Consider the following 12,136-nt stretch of genomic DNA (forward strand, 5'->3'; position numbering starts at 1 on the left):
TAGTAAATTTTGTTAAAAAATTACAAGAACAAGTTTAGGTTTATTAAATATTATTTATTGAATTTTTAAAAAATATCATATGTATTTTTTTACATGAATTTTTTTTTTCATTAAGTTAATAAAATTTTCATAATTAACTATTTTATGAAAAAAATAATTATTTTATAAAAATTTTATAAGATAAATCATAAATTTATGTAAAATTATGTTATTTTTCATGATAAAATAGCATGCAATAAATAATCATAGAAGACACTTAGATGAAATCAATAATTAAATAATAAAAAATAATAATAATATAAGAAATAGCTAAAATACAATTTAAAAGAAATGCTATTTGATTTTGATATAAATTAATGTTAACAAAAAAATATTAATGATAACTAAATTTAAATTTAATTATTTTTTATATTTCTATATTATTGTAATTATAATTTCTAAAAAATTGTAACGTTGTACTTAAAATAAAAAAAGTTAAAGGAGCAGGGTGCAATTATCCCCAACTATTGAAGACTTCCAAGTCCAGACTTCAGAGGACGATCCAATGGTGAGAGCGTCAGCCGTGGAAGGTGTATCAGGCGAAGCAAAAGGGGAGATCGTTATAGTCGAAGAATGGAATGGCTCTTCTTCAACCAAGCTCTCTAAAACTGCTACTATCACCGCTTCTCCTTCTCTTTCCATCCAAAGGTCGATTCTTTTATCTCCCTATTATCAATCGTTTCCATTTTCTTTCTCTTTTTTTATGTTCTACATTCTTGAATTTAATGATTTGCAGATCTGGTAGCCGTTTTGATCACGTTTGGAGACGCGTCCTTCAAGCATTTGTACCTGAGGCAAGTCTGTTTGTTGATTTCTTTAGGCAATTTTTTTTTTTAAAATTTTCGTTATTTATTTGTATTCTGTGATTAAACGCAGGGTTTTCCAAGCAGTGTAACATCAGATTATGTCCCTTTTCAAGTGTGGGATTCGTTGCAGGTAACAATAGCAATTAATTATGTACATAAGCAGGCTTAACTTTGCCAAGGGATGGGATTTGGCAGTAATGATCCTTGCTAACTGTGGTTGGTAGTTTTAATTTTTATAGGGTCTTTCGACTTACATAAGGACCATGCTTTCTACACAAGTGAGTTCAAATTGGGTTAACGTTTTTAAGTTTTCTCAGTTTTGGCATGGTGGGTCTAAACTCTTTTTTTTTTTTTTTTAACTTTTTTTTAATTGTCATTGCAAGGCTCTCTTAAGTGCAATTGGGGTTGGAGAGAAATCAGCGACTGTCATTGGCGCCACATTTCAGGTATAGGATTGCTTGTACCTCTGTTTCGTGTGGAATATCTGTGGTTGAATGCTTTTATGCCTTATGGGTTTTTCTATGATTGAATTAAAGTAGTTTAAACCTTGAAATATCTTTTTGTTTGTTGAATTAAAGCTTGTAAATTGTAATACTTTTTTATTGAAATTGCTACAGTGGTTTTTGAGGGACTTGACTGGAATGCTTGGAGGGATACTATTCACATTTTACCAGGTCTGCTATTATATGCTTTTGTTTTTGTATTCTCTGTCTTTCATTAATCTATAGAGTTTATCCTAAAACTTTACAGATAAGGTGTTTAAGCTTTTTATTTGTTGCACTTGGATGAAAGACATTTTCTGGCTTTCACTTTTAATATTAATGTCTACTTAATACCTTCATATGGTCATTCTCATCTGATGGTATCAAAATTATATATATATATATATATATATATATATATATATTGAAATTGATCCTTCTTTAGACTGTGAAACTGGAAAATTCTATACTTCTCAGGGCTCAAATCTGGATAGCAATGCCAAAATGTGGCGTTTGGTTGCAGATCTTATGAATGATCTTGGTGCGTCCTCAACTCTCTTTTTCCTTCTTTTTCTCTCTCATAGCATGCACATTCAAAGTTTCAGAGTAATACTTACAGATTGATACCAAATTGGCTTCTACCAATCTATTTCTAGTGATGCTAGTTTCTATGCAGTTGGTACTGGATAGTCACATTTAGTTTGTTATTGTTCTCAAGAAAGCTCATATTGGTTGCAGGAATGTTGATGGACCTCGTATCTCCTTTGTTTCCTTCAGCATTTGTATTGGTAGTTTGCTTAGGGAGCCTATCAAGATCATTCAGTAAGTCTCCAAATATGTAAATTTTTTGTGCAAGGTCCTATAGGAACAAACTGAAAACTGCTAATAGATTTTGACAATTTTTTGTTGGAGAATTCTGTAGTTTGTTTATGCTTTGTAAGTGTATAAGCAAAGATGTTCAGGTCATTTGTATGTTGATGAATTGATTATTTATCTTTTCTCATTCAGTTACAGCACAACTCTTGTAAAATTTGAAGCGGTCAATGGAATTTAATTTTTTTCTTAACTTTTTCTAGATAGAAATACCATAATTCAAGTAACGATGCTCCTTCACTATCATTATTTAACTGAATCTTCTTTTTTTCGTTGTGCTGTTTCTTTAATTAGCTGGTGTTGCCAGTGGTGCAACTAGAGCTGCGTTGACACAGCATTTTGCTCTCGAGAATAATGCAGCAGATATATCTGCCAAGGTACCATTGTATTCCTTGGGACTCTGGGATGTAAGCCTTCAACAAATTTTCTTTGTTTTTGTTAGTGTGACTGCTAACTTGTTTCCAGTATATTGATAGGAAGGAAGTCAAGAAACACTGGCAACAATGACTGGCATGGCATTGGGGATGCTCCTTGCTCGCATAACAATTGGACACCCCTTAGCTATCTGGTTTTCGTTTCTTTCTCTCACCTTGTTCCATATGTATGGTAAATTTCTGCTGCTATTGTTTTTTATATGGAAAAGTATTTCTAGCCAAGGAACCTGGCATTTACCTTCCAGGTTCCATTAGGAAAATTGGATGCATGAATAAATTTACTTTTCCAGTCCATGATGAGTAAATTTATATGTGAGTTTTTATTGGAAAGAATCCAGCCTTGTCTTACAAGATAGTAGTTTTTGTAAGCAAAATAGGTGAGACATACACTGAAAGGACTAGCAAGAACTAAACATTTCTTGTGTCTCTAAATCTGATTGCCTAACGCAGAATTAGATGGAAAACAAACTTCTCCATAATTCTAAAGGAAAAACAAGTAGTTTTACTCAGTTACCAACTCTTATGTATATTATGTTCACCCTTTTGCTTAATTACAGTATTTAGATGTAAAGTGGTAACATGTATAATTTATGATACAGCTGACAGTGTATATTGATTTGTTTTCCTTATGTGCAGCAAACTACAGGGCTGTTCGGTGCCTTGTACTGACATCTTTAAATATGCAAAGGAGCTCAATTCTTTTGCAGCATTTCATGGAGACAGGCCAAGGTAAGTGATGACTACAATTTGAAACAGTCCTCTGTAATGGGTGAAGCATCCAAGGGAATGTCCTAGGCAGACCTGAGCACAATCATCCAGTTTGCTTAGATGTTAACTTTGTAGAATGAAGGAAAACAAAAAAAAAAAGCTTGGGAAATGGTCATTCTATACCATTCACATGCTTCATTTTATTCTTTTGCAAGCCAAAGGCAAAATAATTAGCATGTTGTGCAAGGGCTGAGGTTTCATGTCCATTTTACAATACCTGAATACATTTTAGTTCTTATCCTAATTCGTTTATCTTGCTACTTTGATTTTAATGCTAACATCTGAATTTGTTGCCAGCTCTCTCCCCTGAACAGGTCTCTAGGATGGAACATATTTTACCCAAATGGACCACGTTTTGGAGCTCAAAGAATGTTAAATTGTTGCATAAGCAAGTACACTTGGGTGTGAGAGTTTCTTCACTTGATCACCAGGAAATGTGAGTTTCATTTTTGTTTAGCTGATCAAGTTTTCACTGGCATGAGGCTTCATTAGCCATTTGCAATGCACACCCACTTCATTTTTCCTGAATGAGATATATGGTCAAAGACGTTTGCAGAATCACATTATGTTATAGTGGTATTTTTTGGCAGTACTTCCATGAAAATTGTTGTGAATAACACCTGAAAAGATAGATCACAGGTTACAATACTTTAATTCATTTTTCAGACACGACCATGGCTCAACTCCTGGCATGTCTGCAATTGGGCTCCTTTGAACTGGCACCTAAAAAGTATTTGCTTTTAATTAGTTTTATTCATGTCTATAAAGCTGACAATTTGAAAACATTCTTAAACAGGACGGAGCTGTTACGTTCTGCAGGATCTCATCGGAAAGGTTAAGTCCTAGTCGCTACTTTTTAGCAATTGAATTTTGAAGCTGAAAGCTGTAAACTCATTTTAGTCGTCTCTTTTTGTCTTTCTAGCAAAGTACTTGCTAGTGGAGAGGAAGACAAGCATCAGCATTTTGATGCACAAAAATTCAACATCTTCAGATGTCTTGCAATCGTTTATTCATGCACTGGTTATGGAAAAACTTATGGAAGAAAATACATCTGTGCATTTGGAGAGCCAATCATGGATGGATAAACATTACAAAGATTTCCTTCAAAAGGTATTTTTTCAAGTTCCTTGCTTTTGTGAGATTAGCATTTTTCTACCGTTTTTAATTCTGATGTCCATTTTGTTTTTCCTCCTTTTGAATCTGGCAGTTAAGTTTATCAGGTTGGAAAACAGAACGCCTTCTTTCCCATTCCATCATTTGGAAGGCAAATTGGATATGTGGGCCTTCAGATGATAAGGTTGACTAGGTACCCTTACCTACCTTTACTATGGGCCTTCGGACGATAAGGTTGACTAGGTACCCTCACCTACCTTTATTGTGGATTCTTAGATTGATATCATTTATTCATGTTGAGTAGGATGGTAAGGGATCGATTTATGGAACCATTTGTGAAAAAAACCGATGATACTTTCACCAACAAGAATTTGTATCTGCACCCTGGCAGCTCTCGTATTTATATGAATTGCCTTGGTCAGTAAATCACAGTGGTATAAGTATTGATATTCTAAGCTAGAAACCAGAACAAGAATGTAAACCTTAGATCCAACAAGTTCAAAAACTTGGTTGACAAATTTTCTTTTTGGCACTAGTAATTGTGAGAATATAAATGAATGGAAAAATTGCCCCTAGGTCCTTGAGTTTTGGGGTTGATATCATTTTAAACCACAACCTTTAAATTGTTGTAATGTGTTCTTGTTATCTAAAAACCATTAAGATACCTATTTCCTTTACTCTTTGAATTTTTCATTCATTTTTCCAGGGAACATTCCAAATAATATGTCAAAGAAAAATGCTCTATGAATAAAAGAAGCATTGGATTCAGTTTTACAGGCAACAACTATTGCTAGGCAAATCAAAAATAAAAAGATTTAGTCTTAGATTAAACTTCTCTTTAGGATTTTACACATTATCAACTGTTTCATGCAAACTATATGTATTAGATTAAATATTTCTGATAATTATAGGTCTAGGCTAGTTAGATTGAAGAAAAATGGGATGAAGGAATTACAAGGAGAAAAATTCTGTGGCTCCTCATATTGCGACTGTTTATAAAGGTTATATCGTTGGTATTGCAGTAGTTGATGAAGATTAAGGTATTGCACTGGTTTAAAGTTTGGAATTTAAAATGAAACTGATCACAAACGGTAGGGGCATGGTTGTAATATTTACTCTATTCAAATATTGTAATGTGATGACAAGTTCGGCTGGAGTAGCTAATTTAAGCTTCCAAGTTTCTACTTATGGGGTATTTGGTAGGGGGTTAATGAGGGTTAACTTTTAATCTCTCATTAATGTTCGTTTGGAAGCTATAAAAGAATAGGTTAACTTTTAACCTCCTTAACATTTAACTCCTCTTTAAGAGTTAAATATGTTAACCCTGGGAGACTTGGTTAACAAAGTAACACTTTATTTTAAGTTTTTTATTAACTTCCTAGCAAGCATCGTTAATTATTATACCATTAATTATTTTTTACCCCTTTAATAATTACTCCTTTAAAATTTACAAGAATAATACTTAATTTTCAATTTTTTAACCTTGTACTAAATGCTTCCTTAATTTTAACTGAAAACATGCTGATTAATTTCTAATTGTTGGCATTATAGTCGCATGTTACTGTTTTTTTATTATTTTATTATTTTTTTGTGACTTGGAGAAGAGTAGTACAATATAACCTAGAAGTATTACACATTTCTTAGAATTTAACCCAAAATCGTTTAGAATGGAGAAAGAGAATCCATATAGCCGACCCAAATTCTTGGGATAAAGGCTTAATTGAGTTGAGTTGAGTATTATTTTATTATTTTTTTTATATACTTAACAATATCAGGTTATTCATTTTGAATTCATTACTGCTATGGTGCCTTTTCCCAGGTAGTGTAAGTTTATTGATGAGTAAGAGAAAAGGGGAAATGAAAAAAAGAGCTGTCACAATTCTGCATAATGTTGCTATCCAACAGGAATCCTATGTATTTTTTTCTATGCTTATAACATTGATTTAAAATCGCTAACGTGACATTACCAGTGGAAGTGAATCACCTGATGCGAATACTGTTTTGCTGTTTCTGGTAGAAAGGCACCAGCCCTTCTATGATTGTGTGATTTTACTGCCAGTAGTTTTTATAGCTCCTTTGAAATTATAGTCTATGAGTTAGAAAACAAAATGTTGATAGAACTGGATTTCTCTGAGAAATGTTATGCTTTGAATGATTGAAGCAAAAGGTAATTGAGCATCTCTTTTATTAGGCAGGCAAGAGAAACTTATGCAGGCAGATTTTCTTGAAGGGTTAGTTTGAAGTTTTTATCTATGGAAAGCAAGTCTAAAATTCTGGTGAGACAAACATGATACTAGTAATTAATGCACCAGATGTATTCAATAATTTTACAATTGTAACTCTGCCTTTGCTTCCTGGCATAGTCTTAGCTTCCACTACCATACAAGAAACCAACGATGAAATTTTAAGTCATGCTATAGCAGCTTCAGGTTTGGCCTTTTTCTGTATCATTGTAATGTTTTCTTTGACATGCTACAAGTCTCTTGCGCCATCAGATTCAGAGGCCTGCAACTTCTTTTTATCAGGTGATATGATGACCAATTGAAAAGGGGTTTTCAAAAACTAGACACAATAATAGGATAAATTTTAATAACTGTCCCTGAATTTATATAGTTGTAACATTACAATCCTTCAACTTTAAAATGTAACATAAAACCCTCTAAACTTTAAAATTTTACACAGTAAAATCCTTCTGACTTTCAATTATTGATTTTTCAGTTAAAAACTAATGTGAATAGCTCTCGCATGACACTTAGTCAACATTTCTCTCTCCTCTCTTATGCAAAGTGTAAAATTATTCTCTTTACGCATAAAAAATTATTCTGTTTATAGAGAGAAAAATGATTCAATTTACATATCGCTTGAGAGAGAAAAGAGAAATACTAACTAAGTTCAATGCTGGAACTGTTCAGATTAGCGTCTAACTGAAAAACTGGTAATTGGAGGTTAGAAAGATTTTATTATGCAAAATTTGAAAGTTGATGAGGTTTTATGTTATTTTTTTAAGTTGAGGGACTGTAATATTACAACTAGATAAATTCAGAGACAATTGTTAAAATTTATCCCACGATAATAGAAGAGTTATCAGCCAGCAATCTTTGGTAACTATAGTAACTATAGATGAATTTAACGGCTTTCTTTTTTATTCTTCACTTAGGTTGGTGAACTTAGTTACGCGAGAGAACAACTAAATTTGCAGTAAAGAAATTGAATCATTAGTCCATTTCTTATTTACAAGAGAAAAAAAAATTCATTCAAGGTTTTATTTATTTCGTAAATATACATATAAAATATTTTTAATATAAATTATTTTCTTAAAAAATATTTTTCATGAAAATATCTTCCATTGATTGTAATATTAAATTAATAATATATATTTATGTCATATATGTGTAAGTATTTTTTTATTTTAATAAAATTATTAAATTCAGAAAATAATTTTTTATTTAAAAAATATTATTTTTCTCAAAAATAATTTATTTTTACTTTTGATTATAAAAATATTTTTATTGGCTATTTTTTAAGTATTTTAAATATTAAAAAATATGAAAAATATTTTAAAGAAAATATTTTCTGCCGATTAACCTTGTTGACCATATGTTTTGCCATTTGAACTGGCCAGCGGGCCAGGCTGGTCTAGAACCGTAAGTTTGATACCCAGAATCGAGGGCTCGAGATTGGTTTACAGCATCTATCTTAGTTTCGGTTTCAGTTTGATCTAACTCGATGATTGAATTCTTTTCAATTTTTTTTAAAGAAAATGTTGAGTTGAATTAAATTGAATCAGTTTTTAGTTTGGTTCAGATTGGATTCAAGAGGAGAGAGAAAATATTCCATTTTAGTTTAGACTTTTGATTTTTGTTTGAATTGGACTAGGCTAGTTTTGGTCTGATTTTAAGTATAAACGGGATCATGGTCGGGTCTAATTATCATAATGTTAACAGATGATTAGCCAAAATAAGTGGGTAATTAAAAAATAGAAAAAAAAATAATGATAAAGTAGAGGAATTTGAAGCCATTGATTATATATATATATATACACACACAAACATAATATAATATGAGTATACATGCGTCAGTATTTACATGTTTAATTTTTAAAAGTCACTTTTTTATTTAATTATGAGAGAGTTTAATTAGTTATTAAAATTTTTTAATATGAAAAAAAAAAATTTTTTAGTGATAAATTAAAATAAAAATCATAAAACTTCTTATATAAATAAAGTTAATGAATTAGAAATAAATAATATAATATTTAGAGACTAATAAGTTTTGTCTTAAAAAATTAATTATTAGAAAAAAATAATATAATATTTAAATACTAATAAATTTTGCCTCAAAAATTAATTATTTCAAATAAATAATTGTACATTTAGAGACTAATAAGTTTTTACCTCAAAAAATTTATTATTAGAAACAATTTAGAAGCTAATAAGTTTTTGTCTCAAGAGTAATTAGAAACAAATAATATAATATTTAGAGACTAATAAAATTTTATATTAAATAATAATTATTAGCAATAAATATTTTATTTATCTCAAGATATGTGTCTCTAAAAGATAATATTATAGTAATATCGCGTATGTGTAGTCCATATATAGTTTATTTAAATATTTTAATATAAGTAAAGTCTTTATTCCTATTAGAAAATGTTTTTATTTAATATTATTAGCAATAAATATTTTATTTGTTTCAAGATATGTCTCTAAAAGATAATATTATAGTAATGTCGCGTATGTGTAGTTTATATATAGTTTATTTAAATATTTTAATATAAGTAAAGTCTTTATTCCTATTTAATATTATTTTTGTATTTATATTTAAACATAATTAATACTACTCTATTTAATTATCGATATAAAGAAATTAGTTTAATAATTTACTTTTTCAATGTAAAGAAATTTTTTTATATGTTTTTAGTGATAAATTATTATATCCTAGATAATTTATGTTATTTCAATTTTTATTAATTTTTATTATATAAAATATATGCAATAAACAAAGAATTAAGGCTGGCTTTATAGATAATATATATTATTATAATCTAGATAATTACATTTGTATGTCTTGAGTTTCAATCTAAGATTAATTGTGTATATACATGCATATATTATAGCCTTCGTTAATTTATAGGCATCTTAATTTTTTATATAATATATTAATCTTTAAGAAAAAAAAAATAAATTTTCAGAATACTTTAAGATTTATTAATTAATTAGTATAATTTTTAAAAAAAATTAAATATAGGCTCTTTGAAAGTATGTTCTTTTTCTGATAATATATAAGGAATTTTTTTAATTTAAATTAAATTTGAACTACTATGACACAAAAATTATAGTTTTTCAGTTTTTTTTTTAAATGGCACATATAAGGAAAAAATTTTAATTTTCATTTTTTAAAAAAATTAAAAAAATATTTCAATTTTTCACAAGTAAATTAGTTAGGATTATAAGAATGTTAGTGATCAAATTAAAATACATATTCATATAAATTTTCAAGTTTTATTAATTTTTCTTTCTATAATTAGTTTTTTTGCTTATTAAAATTTAGATTATTTTTTTTTAAGTTTTTATTAATTGATTTTTGATAAAGCTAAAACTAACACTCTGTTTGGAGAATATAAAATAAAGTAAGATTCATTAAAACAAAGTTTTTCATCAACTTTGAATTTTTATAATTTTTTTTTATTATATAAGAGGAAATAAAAAAAAATTTAAAAGTATTTAGAGATTTTAAAATGAAAATCTTTCCAATCTATTAATATTGAAAAATGAAAATTTTTAAAGGTTTATAAAAATTCTAAAATCCTTACTTTAATATTGGGGTTGCTTTTCACACCTCAGATTGAAGACCCACAAGTGAAAATGAAAGAAATTGTGACTTTTAGGTTGAGCAATGAGTTGATAGAGAAGAACTCAGAAGTGAAAAATCAAAGAAAACATAAATATGTATGGATTTAAGAGAAGAGAAGACAATAGATTTTTAAGAAGATGCATAAAAAAAAAAAAAAGAGTAGAAATAACATATTTTTAAGAAGGTAAGATAACATAAACTATGAGGGTAAATTAGTCTTTATGCATGATAGATCTAGGGGTGTGCGGTTATCGGTTTAAACCAAAAAACCGAACCGAACCGATTAATTCTGTTCAATCGGTTCGGTTTTAAAATTTAATCGGTTCAGTTCGGTTTATAATTTTGATAATTTCATATTAATCGGTTCGGTTCGGTTCGGTTATTTTCATAAAAAAATCAAAAAAATCGAACCGAACCGAAATTATTAATATATATAGGAAATAAAAAAAATCGAATCAAATTGAATCGAACCTAACTGAAATCAAAGAAAACCGAACCTTAAGATTTTTGAGTTTTGATTTCTAATTTTTTTTTATTTTTTTATTATTTAGATTTAATGTTAAAAATATGAAATTTTATAAATTTCGGTTTGATCGGTTTAAAACCGAACCGAACCGATATTTATCGGTTCGATTCGGTTCGGTTTTCTCTTATCAATCGGTTCGGTTCGGTTTTTAAAATTTTTTATTTTTGATTTTCGATTTTATCGGTTCGGTTCGGTTCCGTTTGCACACCCCTAGATAGATCTGTTTCACTTCATTTTCACAGAGGTGGGGGAGGAGTTGGCTGTTCCTTTAAAAGGATGCCTCCTTTCTTCTCACTTCAAAATACTAATAAGTGGGATTTTAATTTTGTGGGCCATTAATAATTATTTTTAATTAAATTATATTTATTTTAAATATATTTTTAGTTTAAATTATTTTTAAATTAAAATTAATGATATATTAATAAAAATAAATAAATATGTTGTTATTAATAGTTAGAAATATGGAGGAATTAATATAAGAAGGAAAAAATCATTTATAAAAAAAAATTATTAGAGAAAAATTTATTTTATTTTAAAAATAAATTTAAAAGAAAAAAAATTTTCTCTAAAAGTAATTTTAGGGGCAAATAATATGGTTTGTAAAAATATGAAAAGAGACAAATTTTTTATACATAAAAGTTATTTTTAGAGATAAATATATTTATTTTTTAAAATTAAATTAGTGTCAAATATAAATTTATTTATTTTGGCATTTGTTACTAATTATATTTACCGACGGTAAAAAATGAGATAAATAATTATTTGTTTCTAAAAAGATATAGAGATAAATATATAATTTTTTGAAATAAAAATAACCGATTTCTCGATTATTTTGCTACGATGGCATCAATTTTTTTTTTAAAAAAAAGGAAATTACTTTTCTACCCTCATATAAAACAAACTTAAAAGGATAAAATAGAGTTATTTGAGAGTTTTGATTCTCAATTTGTTAAAATTTTAAAATTTGATTGGGGATTTGATCAATCAATTTTAGTTTTGATTCTGATTTTATTGAATCGATTTCATTTTTGATTTTGTGTTTGTTAAATTTGATTATGCACTACAAGAAATATCCAAATTAGCAATAGAAATTAAAAGATTTGTTTCCTTTGTTAAATAATTGACACTTTCAAATTATTAATGAAAATAAAAATATATTATTAATTTCGTAACGAATTTAAGGTCCCATTTGGTATTACTGTTAAAACTGCTGTAAAGAAAATTATTTTTTTAAATATACTA

The 12,136-nt window shown here is 28.3% G+C and overlaps 1 protein-coding gene across 7 annotated transcripts; it reads left to right on the forward strand.

Annotated features, from left to right (window-relative positions):
* The first annotated feature begins 469 nt into the window (after window positions 1–469).
* Window positions 470–6,965, forward strand: LOC110645965 (protein root UVB sensitive 3). 7 transcript variants are annotated; one of them, XR_002493070.2, is made up of 17 exons: window positions 470–687; window positions 776–833; window positions 916–975; window positions 1,085–1,123; window positions 1,229–1,291; window positions 1,463–1,519; window positions 1,805–1,868; window positions 2,066–2,149; window positions 2,495–2,577; window positions 2,677–2,806; window positions 3,271–3,363; window positions 3,700–3,838; window positions 4,199–4,236; window positions 4,325–4,512; window positions 4,610–4,758; window positions 6,707–6,791; window positions 6,879–6,965. XR_002493070.2 is itself a non-coding variant. In XM_021799246.2 (15 exons), exons 1-15 carry the CDS (start codon window positions 545–547, stop codon window positions 4,706–4,708), a joined length of 1,338 nt encoding a protein of 445 aa, XP_021654938.2. In that variant the 5' UTR covers window positions 470–544; the 3' UTR covers window positions 4,709–5,112. The 7 variants fall into 7 exon arrangements, 1 of the variants encoding a protein (XP_021654938.2); XR_009151430.1 differs by having other exon boundaries at window positions 6,711–6,791; XR_002493067.2 differs by having other exon boundaries at window positions 6,707–6,965.
* Window positions 6,966–12,136: the final 5,171 nt, after the last annotated feature.

Source organism: Hevea brasiliensis, chromosome 9 (genome assembly GCF_030052815.1).
Source record: "Hevea brasiliensis isolate MT/VB/25A 57/8 chromosome 9, ASM3005281v1, whole genome shotgun sequence".
NCBI classification, from domain to species: domain Eukaryota; kingdom Viridiplantae; phylum Streptophyta; class Magnoliopsida; order Malpighiales; family Euphorbiaceae; genus Hevea; species Hevea brasiliensis.